The 14,720-nt window shown below is 17.5% G+C and overlaps 4 protein-coding genes across 4 annotated transcripts; 1 reads left to right on the forward strand and 3 right to left on the reverse strand.

The window, feature by feature from the left end:
• Positions 1-501: 501 nt before the first annotated feature.
• Positions 502-3,078, forward strand: PADL01_1367400 (conserved Plasmodium protein, unknown function; the record flags this gene model as incomplete). Its single annotated transcript, XM_028684253.1, has 1 exon — positions 502-3,078. The coding sequence occupies one exon, from the start codon at positions 502-504 to the stop codon at positions 3,076-3,078; it is 2,577 nt and encodes an 858-aa protein (XP_028540349.1).
• Positions 3,079-3,445: 367 nt separating this feature from the next.
• Positions 3,446-3,724, reverse strand: PADL01_1367500 (mitochondrial import inner membrane translocase subunit TIM9, putative; the record flags this gene model as incomplete). Its single annotated transcript, XM_028684254.1, has 1 exon — positions 3,446-3,724. One exon carries the CDS (start codon positions 3,722-3,724, stop codon positions 3,446-3,448), a length of 279 nt encoding a protein of 92 aa, XP_028540350.1.
• Positions 3,725-5,019: 1,295 nt separating this feature from the next.
• On the reverse strand, positions 5,020-6,717 carry PADL01_1367600 (mitochondrial carrier protein, putative; the record flags this gene model as incomplete). The annotated part of the gene is made up of 1 exon (XM_028684255.1): positions 5,020-6,717. The coding sequence occupies one exon, from the start codon at positions 6,715-6,717 to the stop codon at positions 5,020-5,022; it is 1,698 nt and encodes a 565-aa protein (XP_028540351.1).
• Positions 6,718-8,478: 1,761 nt separating this feature from the next.
• Positions 8,479-13,521, reverse strand: PADL01_1367700 (DNA repair endonuclease, putative; the record flags this gene model as incomplete). The annotated part of the gene is made up of 1 exon (XM_028684256.1): positions 8,479-13,521. The coding sequence occupies one exon, from the start codon at positions 13,519-13,521 to the stop codon at positions 8,479-8,481; it is 5,043 nt and encodes a 1,680-aa protein (XP_028540352.1).
• Positions 13,522-14,720: the final 1,199 nt, after the last annotated feature.

Below are 14,720 nucleotides of genomic sequence, written 5' to 3' on the forward strand. Positions count from 1 at the left end.
TATTATTATATTTTAAATTTTGTTATGTTTAGCCTTTCTAAGCATTAAACAAAAATTATATTTATAAAATGATTAAAAGAATATTTATGTATATATTTTTAAGTATACCTTATAATTAATATATATATAATATGTATATAATTGAAGAGAATATTTTACCACTCACACCCACAAAAAAAAAAAAAAAAAAAAAAAAAAAAAGAGAACATTAAAATATAGAGAAATTTTTTAATTCCTATTTATAGTTGTATTTTTATATATATAAATTTTTTTCTTTTCTTTTATTTATACCTACACATCTAAAATGATATCACGATAATGATAAAAAAAATAAAATAAAATAAAATAAAATAAATGTGAGGAATTTAATAATATATATATATATATTTATTTATTCATATTTGTATTATCATACATTCATATATATTTACGTTACATACATATATACATCTATTTTTTTATATTTTTCATTTTTCCTGTTTTTTTTTTTTTTTTTGTGGAATGGCCCACATATTTTTGAAGCGTTGGGGATGTAAAGAATGCGATTTATTTTTAAAAAATAAAGGAAAGGTATGTTATCATTTTAATTTTTATAAAAGTGTTCATAGCAATGTAGTTAATAATATAAATAATCTGAATGTTAGTAATGATAATAATAAGAATGATTATATTGAAAATTTGAAGAGCTATTTTGATAATAATTGTGTTAATAGTTGTAATAATGAAAATAGGAAAAATATGATTTTATATAAATCATTTAGTATGTTACAAAATTGTAATATTAAAGAGACCATAGATATTTTAAATATATATATAAAATTAAAAAATGAGAACATTGAATTTTTAAAGAATATTTGTTTGAATTTATTAATGAATAAAGAAAAGATAAGACATATGGAAATATTAATATTGTTAAAAAAGTTTTCTGTTATAAAATGTAAAGATTATTATTTATTTTGTTATTTTAAAGAAATATTAATTGATAATATGCATATACTTAATTTTGAAGAATTAATAGATATATATTTTTGTTATACTAATTTAAATTATTTCGATTATAATTTTTTTTTTTTAATTGAGAAAAGGATATTTCATAATTTCCATAAAATTGATATAAAAAGATTAATTATGTTAATACAATGTTTTAATAAGAAGAGAATAATATCTAGAAATTATATGACTATATTATTATATAGTATATCAAAGAATATGAATAATATGAATATTTTTCATCTATGTGTGGTTTTTTCATTTTTTAAAAAATTCCATATAAATAATACTATACTTATTAGTACATTAATACATAGATTTAATTGTCAAGTTACTATAAATGAATCATCTAAATATATATCTATCTATTATAATTTCTTATCTTATGTTAAAAGAAAATGTATCCAAAATTATAAAGTGCTTGAAGGAAACAAGGAATTGTTGAATATGATAAAAAGTGCGAATGAAATATTTATTAATAAGGAAGATATTGTTTATACAGATGTAGTAAAAAATTTAAATAACAAATTAAATGATGATAATGATAGAATGAATAATGTATATAATAATTCTGATAAGAATGTAGTGTTATATTCTAAAGAATTAAAACAAATAGAAAATAAATATTTAGCAGAATCTGATGAATTAGATAAAATAAGGGAAAAGACAAATTATATTAAATATAATTCTTATAATATGAATATGTTATATACAATACAAAATACATTGAAGAATATCGAAATGATAACTAGAAAACATATAAAACATATGAATGTTATGTCATTGTGTTTATTATCATCTTCTTTATCTCATATTAATAATAATAATAATAATAAATATATGTTAGAAAAGATTGCCGAATCTATTGGAAAGTATTCAACAAAACTTTGTCCGTCATTAGTCAGTTCTTTTTTATTATCATATAGTAAATGTGGTCATAAACATGGTCCTTTAATTTATTATTCTCTTGAATTTTTTTATAAATATTATAAATTTTTTGATATGAATGATATTGGCTTGTTTTGTAAGGCATTACATCTTTTTTCTATAAAGGAAAATGAATTTATAGATAAACTTAATGATTATATGATAAATGAAAGAAATACAAATAATAATATTAGTAATATGATATATGATAATAATTCTAATGACCATGACCACATAGTATCTGTGCAAAAATATTATAAGAATGTTGAAGATGGGAATCAAAATGTAATAAGTGATGATATAAATAATTTATGTTATCATATACAGAAAAAATTAGACAATGATATGAGTAAATTAAATTATGAAGAATCTAATGATTATTCACATAAAGATATATTAAATGATAAAAATAAAGAAAGAAAAAAAATTATTGATAACAAAAAAATCATAAGTAATTATAATAAAATGAAAGATCATAACTATGTTAATTTTAGTTATATTGATTATGAAAATATAAAAAAAAAAAATTATTATAAAAATAATTTATATAATATAAATAATAATATTGGATCCAAATATATATATATAAATAATATTGTATATATATTAGAATATTATGCATTTGTATTAGTTAATAATATAAATATATTAAAAGATATATGTAATATATTTATAAAGTCAGAACTAAATTATATATTATATTCAAGAATATTATATGCTTTTTATATCTTACAATTTAATGATAATATTATTTATAAACTTATAGGTAAATTTACATTGCATCAACCATTATATGAACTTATGTATAAAGAAAAACATATGTGTAATATTTTAGAGGCTCTAAAATATTATTACGACAACAAATGTGAAAATAAAAGTGAAAATGAAAGTGAAAATGAAAGTGAAAATGAAAGTGAAAATAAAAGTGAAAATAACAGTCAAAATCAAAACGAAATGGATGGAATTTATTTTTATGTATTACCAAAGAAGACATTTTCTTTTATTTTTAATTTTTCAAAGTATTTCTTAACATATATTTTTTTAAAAAAAAATGAAAAAATTCTCAATTCATATATATATCATATAAAAAGTCTCCCATCTTATAATGATGAGTGTATATATCTCCACGTGTCTAGTAATTTATTTAATAAAAGATTTTAAAATATTTATATCAAATAAATAATATATATATATATATATATATATATATATATATATATTTAATATGTTAAAAAAAAGAAAAAAAATTATATATATGGGATATATATATGTGTACATATAATTAAAAATATTTATTTTAATTTGTTTATTTATTTTATTTTTAAAAAATAAATATTATATATATATGAATAAATAATTAACGTGTAACAATTTTTTTTAATTTTTTTTGTATATCTATGTTACTTTATATTATGTAATGTTATATAATAATATGTAATTTTATTTTACTTTTCCTTCCTTCTTCCTTCCTTGTTTGTTTTTTTGTGTATTTGTTTCCTTTTTATTTTATAATTTTTATATTTTTTTGTTATGTTTTCTTTTGCATTTCATTATTCAAATTTTGTGTAAACTTCATACCAATTCTTTGTGAGAAGATGGAAAATTTTTTGACACAATTTAATATACAATTATTTTCGTTATTATCTAATTCTTTAGAACGAAAAGATGTAATACATTCATTGAAACATCTTTCTACAATTGAATTATATGTATTCATAGTATCTTCATATTCTGCTTTGTTTATTTTTTTCAATATTTTATCTCTGTCAGATTTATTAAAAGCACTCAAATCTAAAGACTTCTCCATTTTTTTTTTACTATATATATATATAAATATGTAGATAACTATATTGTAAATATTTTATAAAGTATGTTTAAGAGTGTTGAAAGGGGAAATATAACATTAATAAGATTGTATATATATATATATATATATATATATATATATTTTATATTTATATGATTTATGTTTATATTTTTCCTCTTTTGAATAAGTTATAAATATGTAGTCACACTGTTGGCTAGCTCTATATGTATGTTTATATATATATATATATATTTAATATTTTATAACAAATGTGTCTGGCTTTATTTGCTTTTATCATACAATATAATCTACATCATGATATGTTCACAGTTTAAAAAAATAAGATAAAATGAATAGTACAAAATGTTATATAAAATTTAAAATTATATTACCTTATTCTACATATATATATATATATATATATATATTATACTTTACTATATTTCTTATTATAATTTATTGCCATATGAATAATATTATAGAATGAAGAAAATGTTACTATTATGTTATACAATTTTTATGTCATATTTTTTTTATGTAATCTCTTATTATTTTTCTTTCTTCATCCAAAAAAAAACAAAAAAAAAAAATTATATATATATATATATATATTATATGAATGGGAAAATATTAAGATATATTTTTTATATTTGTTATATATTGTTAAATTTGATAAATCTTATTTATTTTATTTTATTTATTTAATTATATATTTATTAATTTTTTATGATATTTTAAATATGGAGAGTATATTGTAATATATTTATTTTATAAAAAAAAAAAAAAAATTATAACGGGGGATATAGAACAGTATGGAATATATATTTAATATATATATAAATATATATATATTATATAGTTCATACCTGTAAAAGAAATAAGTATATATATACACATTAAATGGTTACAATTATTGGGTATTTTTTTTTTTATAAACATATGTATTAATATGTTTAAAAACATATACATATGTATATTTATAATGAAGTTATTTAAAAATGAATATTTGTAGGGTTTAATAATTTGAAATAAAAAAATATAAGGACTATATTTATAGTTATTTTTAATCTTTTAAGTGTAATTAAAATTTAATACTTGAAATATAATCATATATTAAGAAAAAAAAAAAAAAAAAAAAAAAAAAAAATATTCATATATATATATTTTTTTTTATACATACATTTGTGAAAATTTTTACAAAATTGAAATTATGTTGTGATTAATTATAAATAGAAATGTTTTAAAATATATTATATATATATATTGTAACAGATAAAAATTTATGTTTGCATATTTTAATTTTTTGAGACGAGATGCTTTAATATTTCGTATGACATAAATTGTATAGCACCTGAAGGTATACATTTTAACATTGATGGAAATAATCCATGATAGAAATTTCTAATTCCTTCAACATAATAAATATTTTTTATACAATGTAATGTATTTTTATAAATATAATTTTTATTATCAATACCATTATTCATCATTCTTTTTCTTACAGTATCACCTGGAAAAACAATAATAAGTGACGTTAGGTTACTTAATGATCCTGCTAATGATGAATATAAAGCTAATGTAGGTATATTATTATAATGATTTGATGAATATGTTTGGAATAAATTTTTATAAAAATCAAAGAATAACATTTGTAAGGTAACATATGGTACTCCTGTTAATAATGTTGGAATATATCCTTTATAGAACCCAGAAAATCCTTCTTTTTGTATAATTTCATATATCATTTTAATAAGTGATTTTTTTTTATATAAAGTATCAGAATTATTTGTTAAATATTTTTCATTGACACCTAAAGCCATACGAATACTTAATAAATCTAATGGATATGAAACAGTTTTTTGTATAATTCCAGAAATATATCCAGCTGTTATACTTTCATAATAATTAAATGTATTTTTATTTTTGTTTGTTGAAATATTATTATTATTTTGATAAGTCTCTTCTTGTGTATCCATATTATTATAAACATTTTGTTTTTCTTTTATTTTGGATTTTTTTAATTTGTCTTTGATTATATCATTAGTTCCAAATTTAGCTGAATATACAATTCCACCTCTTATGGTATTAACAAAATTACCTTTCCATAAGCCTAAAACACCTTCTTCTTTTATAATAAAAAAAAAACTTTGTATAATATTTCGATATTTTATTGATGACTGTTGATTTTTAATATATGATCTTGGAATAGATTTTATTTGCTTCCCCCAATTGTATGTTATATTATCATTTCTATTACCATATAAATTTTTATAATTTTTGTTTACAAGTTTGATATGTTTTATATTTTTCATATTATTGTTAATATGATTTATGTTTGGATAATAATTAAGTAGGATTTTTTTACACATTTTATGAGGGCTATTATAAATATTATAATAACTTGGAATATACTTATTTGTATTTTTCCTACCAACATTTTTGATATATGTTGAAAAAAAGTCATGCTTTGTATTTTGATTTTTTGTCGCTCGACAATAATTATAATAATAATAATAATTATTATTATTATTGTTTATTTTGTTTATTTTGTTTATTTTGTTTGTTTTATTTTTACTTTTATTTATTCCTTTCAATGAATTTATTTTTTTTTTAAAATTAAGAAACACGACATTTTGTCTTTTCACCAAATTGTATGGTAATTTTTTTTTTTCATAATTTTTGGAAATGTATAAATCTGGTTGATTATTTGATTTTAATTTATTTTCTACATTACTTTTTTTTTTTAAAATAATATTATGATTAAGAATTGATACTTTTTTATTATGATAATTTTGTTTCTCTTTTTCTATATTTACTTTTTCTTCTTTTTTATATTGATTGAACATAGGTTGGATTTGATAAAACAATTTTATACGATCGAAGGGAGCAAACAGCGTTTTTGTGAGTATCCCAGAAATTAGTCCACATGCTAAGATTTTATTTTTATTTTTATTTTTTTTTTTCTCTTCTTCATTTTTATTTGATATTTCCATAAAATGAATATATATATATTAAAAGGTATAAATATGGTTATATAAATAGCTATATATTAAAATATATAAGTCAATAAAAAAAAAAAATATATATATATATGTATGTATTAGATAAAATGATATTATTATTTATTTTGTTGTGTTTTTCTTTGGACTGATAAGCCAATTATATATTATATATATATATATATTCAAATATATAATTATTATTTAGTACACATCAAAATAAGGACATAAAAAAAAAAAAATATACACAAATAGATATATTTATATATATATATATATATATATATATATATATATTTTTACATTTTATACGATATAATCAAATGTAACTATTTTAAAAATAAAATGGAAACATATATAAGAGATTCATATATATTTTTATATGGTAATTTTTCTGTTTGTGTGTCATTATTTTATGAGTTACATTTTTTATGATTTATATATCATGGAAGTAATAATAAGAAATTGATAATAATACGATAAAACAAAACAATAAAAACAAAATTAATATGTGTTGATTGTTGTTATAATCACATAAATATGGTAATTCATCAATTATATAACATTATATATATTATTAATTTGTTATATATTTAATACTTAATTTAATTTTTAATTTTTTTTTTTTTTTTTCTTGTTATTTTTCCATATTATATTGGAATGTCATGTTTTTTAATGAATCAAAAAAGAGAATAGAAATGAAAATATTGTTTCGTACAAAATTTTTTCTTCATACATATATATAAATATGTATAAATATATATATATATATATATATATATATATATATATATTTATTTATTTATTTTTTTATTTCAATTTATATTGTTAAACATTAAATCACAGTTGTGTAAAATAAAGAGATAATATTTTATATATAATAAATTTATTATGTTCATACATTTTAATATGAAAATATATTATTATATACATAATATAATAACATGAAGTATTTTATATTATTTTGAAGAACCCATATAATATATATATATATATATATATATATATATATATTGCAAGTATAAATATGCAATTTTTTATTTAAAAAAAAAAAATAAAATAGGAAAGAATGATAAAGATAAATATATCTATAATAAAACAAAATTTTTGGATTATAATATCTATGTAGTATTTTTCTTTTTTTTTTTTAATATGTGAATGTTCCATTTATGCTATGTATTATTTGTTCGAACAAGATAATTAACATATTTCTAAGTAATAGATAAAAACAAAAGAATTATATGAAATGAAAACATGTATTTGTATTTATTTATTTTATTGTTTTTTTTGAATGTATATTTTGTTTCATAAGGCTTATATTGTTATATATATATATATATATATATATATATATATATTACATAAAATTAAAATTTTTTTTTTACTTATTTCCCCAAAGGGTGTAAATAAATATAAATAAAGAAATAAAAATATATTATATATATATATAATGGACAGATTGAATAATATAAGTGTTGTCTCATTAAAATTTTTTTTTTTTTTTGTTCACACACTTCATAAGATAATCATTTTATTATGTTAAGATTATTATTATTATATATTAATTAGAGGAGAAAAAAAGAAAACGTCAAATTAGTAATATGTTAAGAAATAGAATTTAATTATAAAAAGAAATTATACACATATATATATATATATATATAATAAGTTCACAAAAAAAATAACAATGATTAAAAATATGGATATATTAATATATATATATTTTATCCATATATGTTATATTTCCTTTAATTTTTATGATATATTTTCATTTAAAAAATCATACAACAATTTAGCATTAGATTTGCTCATATAATTTTCCAATTGCTCTAATGTCTGATCACACAAATCTCTTAATGAATTAATATTATTTATTAAATAATGCATATTTTTTTCAGTTACCCCTGGTAAACTTTTTAAAATTTCGATTGCATTCCAATTAGTTACATTTTGAACCTTTTTTATATCTTTATCATCATCTTCTATATTTTGTATATTATATAAATTTTTATCAAAAAGATCATATATTGTTTCGTATTTATATGTCTCTTGTTTATTGTCTACATTATCTTCCTCATTTGTTTGGACTACCAATTCGTCTGTCTTTGTATTATTATTATCCTCTTCTTTTTCTTCATCCCTAATTTCCTTTTTATTATCTATTGAACTATTTTGATCGTTGGTGAGATCCTTTCCCTTGTTTAGCTTATTCTTACTCATAATATACTGCTCTCGAACACTTTTTTGTAGGGTCATATCAATATGTAGTGATTTAAAAATATCAGGTTGGCTAGCATTAACTTTTAATGACCAGAAAAGTTTGACAGTAAAAAGAGAAAAGGGACTCCATAATATTTTGAGCTTGGGAAACTGGATACATATCATAATAAGTTTTGTGTATACTGAATTTTTATCATTTAAAGATGCAAAATAGAATAAATTTTTATTATTAAATTCAATGAGTAATACATATGTTTGATAATATTTTGACATTTGATTTATTTGATTATATAATCTATTATTATTTAATGATTGTATTAAATCGATAATTGATTTTCTTTCAACACATATATCTTTGGTTAGAATATAATCTCCTACTAATAAAGAATAAGGTATAATATGCATTTTACTTTTATATAATTTATATGTTAGATCAGATTTTAATTCTCTTATATCTACAATAACTATAGGTTTTGTATTATTAAAAATACTATATAATATAAAATTAAGATTAAATGAATCTATAGAGAATTTTTGTAGAATTTCTTGAATTTGTTGTATAATTTTTTCATCAAATGTAAAAGAAGAAATATTTTTATTCATTTTATTTTGATAATTTTTGATAAAAATTTCTTCTTCTTCCATACTTATAAAATTGTTATAATGATTATCTAATAAAACATTATTATTTTCTATAGCATATTCATCTATTTTAACATCTTGAAAACTTTTAAATTCATCACATAAGGATTGATTAAAATTTGTTATATTTTTTTTATTATCTTTAAATCTTTTTTGAAAATTTAAATATGAATTTATAACTTTTTTAAACAGTTCTTCATTTTTGTTAAATACATTTCTATCTAATTCAAAACGTAAATTATTTCGATTTTCAAGAAAAGTTATCCAATTGGATTTTTCAATTTTAACTTTGTTTAAATATTTATTGTAATGTATATTATTTTTAAAGAATATTAAAAAGACTTCTACACTATTACACATATCATTCCATATTTTTAATTTGGTGAATAAATCAATTGATTGTTTTATACCTCCATTTTGTATTATTTTTGATCTTTTTTTTTTATCTCTTAATTTATTTTGATCATGATTCATTTCTGTTTTGATGAAATTATTTTGGTATTTATTATTATAGGTTGTATCCTTATTGATATTATTGTACTTATAATTATTATTATCCATATGAATTTTATTATTATTATTATTATTGTCATTTTGTTTAATTATATGATCTGTTTTGTTAATATTATTTTCATTCTGTTTAACGTATATAAAATTATCTTTCTCATACTTCATGATATCCTTAAAATATTCTTCTTCATGTAATTGGTATATACTATATTGAAAGAGACGTGCGCAATATATTTCGATATTCCTAAAAATATTTAAATCAAGAGTAGTTAAAATTATACGATAAGGTTTAATTGTAATTAGAAATATTTCTAAAAAATCTAAATTTCCACAATATTCATTTATTTCAAAAAAATTATCATCTTCTAAATGTTCATTATTACTAATTATATTTTTTTTGTCATTTTGTTCTTGTTCATTTTGCTTGTCTTTATTTTTTTCTTTATCTTTTTTTTTCTTTTTTTTTTTTTTACATTTTTCATCTATTTTATTTTGTTTATTTAATTTAATTTCTTCTTCTATATTGTTCTCTTTATCTCGTTTCTTATGAATTGCATCAATTTTTTGATGAAACGTTTGAACGAAATTATCTTTAGCATAAATATTTTCATAGTTCTTATTTATGCATAAAATATATATATGTGGTTTTATATATTTCAGATTATGTGTTTTATTTTTAATCATATCGTAAGGTATATTAAATGGATTATTTTGTAAGCAGAAAATATCTGAATTATTTGACGTGTTCAGATTCTTATTATTATTATTATTATAACTTTCATCAGAACTGACTGAATCGTCTGTAATATAAATATCAGTGATTTTATTTTCTTTTTCTGCTTTGATAAGTACATTGAAATGTTTCTGACACTGTTGAGTATTACCATCAACATTGTAATTATTATTACTATTATTATTATTATTATTATTATTATTATTATTATTATTGTTTGGGATAATTATTTTATCTTCATCTTTATCTTTTCTTTTATTTTCATTTTCATTATTATCTCTTTTTCTTCCTTCTTTGTCGTCATTTGTGTGAAGAAGCAAATTATAGAATTCCTTTTGCATATAAAAATTATCAACTATTATTACTATTGGATATTCTATCTTATCCATATGTTCATTTATTTTTCTTTGATTTGTACACATTTTTAAGATATTATTATTATTATTATTATCATTATCATTCGTTTGATCAACGTTTATATTATCCATCTCGCTTTTACATTCTTTGTGATCATTAATAATTATATGTTCATTTGATTTAATAATACTATTTTTATTATTAATATTATTAATTTCACTATCTGAAGATTTTATTTGTATAATATCATCCTTTTCTTTTTTTATTAAATTATACATATTATTATTATGATTAAAACTTTTTGAATTAATTATTTTTCTTCGTTTATTGTTTTTTATTGTAACATTACTATTATTATTACTATTACTATTATTTTTACTATTTTTAGAATGTTTCATATTTACATCATTGTTTGATATAATAGATGTTATGTCTTCTATATGTATGTTATCGTTAACATGTTTTGTATTTGATTGTTTATTTTTTTTCTTTTTATTTAATATAAATTTTTTTTTCATGATATTTTTATTTTTGATCCTTTCTTTCTGTTCACGTATCTTTTCATACTGGTCTTTTTCAATATCTCTATTAAAGACTAATTCGTATACCCAATTATATAATTGATTAAATTCTTTTTTAACTTGATAAGATTTATGAAAATAATTATTATCATATTGTATTACATTAATAATATTTTGTGTATTATTTATAGTATTTATATCATTTGGATCAATCAATATATTCATTTTATTTAAAAAAAAATCTTTTCTTTCTCTTGATAAATAAAAAATTTCGTTAGCCTCATTACAATATAACCAAATACATTCTTTATCTGCTTCTTTTAAATTATTAAGATAATTATAAAATATGAGAGAATCATATATAAACAAATTACATAACATATTAACTAATGTAATAATTTCTTTTAATAATTTTTTAGTATTATAATTAAGTGTTTTTGTCTTAATATAACTAAGTACATATGATTCTGGATTTTCAGAATATAATAAAGGGTTTAAATCAAAATCATGAAAATTATAATTTTTTTTTATTTCTAAATTAAGGTAATGTAAAATATTGAGTATATTTTCTTCTATTTTTAAAAGAACATTTGGCATATCAAGATTAATTTCATATATATGTGGTTGTAGAAATTTATTATTTAAAGATATATGTATATGTTTATGAAATCGTGGATAACAATAAATTCTTTTCATAAATAATTTTTGAGCTAAATTAACAATATGTTGATGATTTATTAATTTTTTATTATTACTTATACCTTTAATAAAACCAAATTTATTCCTTTTTCTATATAACTCGATAATAAATATTTCTTTCATATTATATATCAATCTATGATTTTTACAAATAAATATCCCATCAATAATTTCAGGAATTATTTTAAATGTTAATAAATCTATTAATAGCACATTTGAAGAAATGAAATATACACCTCTCTTTATGTACATCTCTATTCTTTCATGTGATTTCTGATCTCTTATATATTCAGTTTTGAAATAATTTATTTTTACTTTATCATTATATCTTTCATCTATTTCGTTAATCTGTTCATATAAGGATAGTTGATATTTCAAAAAAATATTGTATTCCTTAGGTGTGACGTTTAATATAAAAATGAGTTTATTGGGGTTACATATGTCTTTTAAATTATTATTTTGTGATTTTAAAATATTAAACACATTGTTGTAACTATCAATATTATTATTATTATTATTTTTATTATCGTTGTCATTTTTCTTTGTTTCTGTTTTTTCCTTCTCCTCATGGTCGTCTAATAATATAATTTGATTGTCATTTTTTTGTAATTCATTATTTTGCTCCTTATATTTATAGCTATCAAACATGTTATCAATTGTCTGTCTACTACTGGTAGTAATGGAATGTTTGTCAGATTTGTTAGACTTGTTATATTTATCAGACTTATCTGATTTATCTGATTTATCTGATTTATCTGAATTGTCTGAATTGTCTGAATCGTCGATATAATATTCTATCTCATTATCATTTTGGGCTTTATTTTTATTTACTGTATATTTTGTTGTAGTTTGATTATTTATATTTGCTTGTCCACCATCCTCTATCAATTCTACATCTTCCTTGTCATATGATTTATTATATTTATTCAAATTGAATAAATCAAAAAATATGTTATCGTTATATATATCTTGCTCATTCCATAAACATCTGTTTTGATAATAAAATATAAAAATTGCTAAAATGTTTAGTTCATTAAATCCATCTGCTAATATTATTAAGGAATCTTGTTCTATCAATTTCTTTACTATTTTTTTCTCATAGTATAGTGGATACATTCTTTTTTTGTTTCAAAAACGAAAAGCAAATTCATTCACATAAATAATAAATATATAACAAAAAATATATATATATATATATATATATATATATTTACATATATATAATACTTGTGAATTATGAATGAAACTGAAACAAAATAATTTTAGAGGGGACTTAAAAAAAATAATATTATTAATATTATAAATAATATATTAATATATGATAAAATATATATATATATTGTACCTTATTGCTTTATATTATATGAATAATTTGCTAAATGATTAAATTCATTTTTTTCATTTTTTTTTTTTACATATGTGTGAAAAATAAAATCAGGTGTAAATATTAAAAATATAATACACATATATAAATCATATAATTTAAATATATATATATTTATGAACATGTGAAATTATATTAATATTACTAATTTTTCCTTTAGAAATGTCTTAAAAAATATATATACATCTAACATATATTTAATTTAACAAATCTTATTTTTGAATACACATGTTTTTTTTTTCTTATTAATTTATTATGGGATCACAATCAAAGTGTTAAATAATAAAAGTCAAAATTACAAAAAGTGTAGCAAAAGCAAACCACTTCACAAAAAAAAAAAAAAAAAAAAAAAAAAAAAAATTTATATTATAATAAGAAATTAGTATATTATAAAAAATTAGTATATAATAATAAATGAATATATAATAATATTGATAAAATATATATATATATATATATATATATATGTATAATATTTATGTTTTTAATAAATGACGAAATCATTAAAGGTTTACAAGGATATATTAATAAATACATTATGACATAATATATTATATATATATATATATATATATATATATATATATATATATTTATTTTATTTTTTTTTTTTAATTTATTTTTTATTATATATTATCGAAGATATCTAAAATATTTTTATATATTTTAAAGTGAAAATATAATAGGTAGAAAAATTATATAGTATAAAATTGAATATTTTGATTTCTTATAATAATAACATTAAGAACTACATACAACATTATTAGGGTTTGTATGATCGAAATATTAAAGGTATATAACATATATTATATATAATGTTTGAATTATTTATATTATTTAAATAACATAAATAGTAATATATCTTCTTTTTAGAAGGCGTAGGTAATTTTAAAGGGAAAATTAATAAAGTTATAGTATCTACAAAGAAATA

Source organism: Plasmodium sp. gorilla clade G2, assembly GCF_900097015.1.
Source record: "Plasmodium sp. gorilla clade G2 genome assembly, chromosome: 13".
NCBI classification, from domain to species: Eukaryota; Apicomplexa; class Aconoidasida; order Haemosporida; family Plasmodiidae; genus Plasmodium; species Plasmodium adleri (nom. inval.).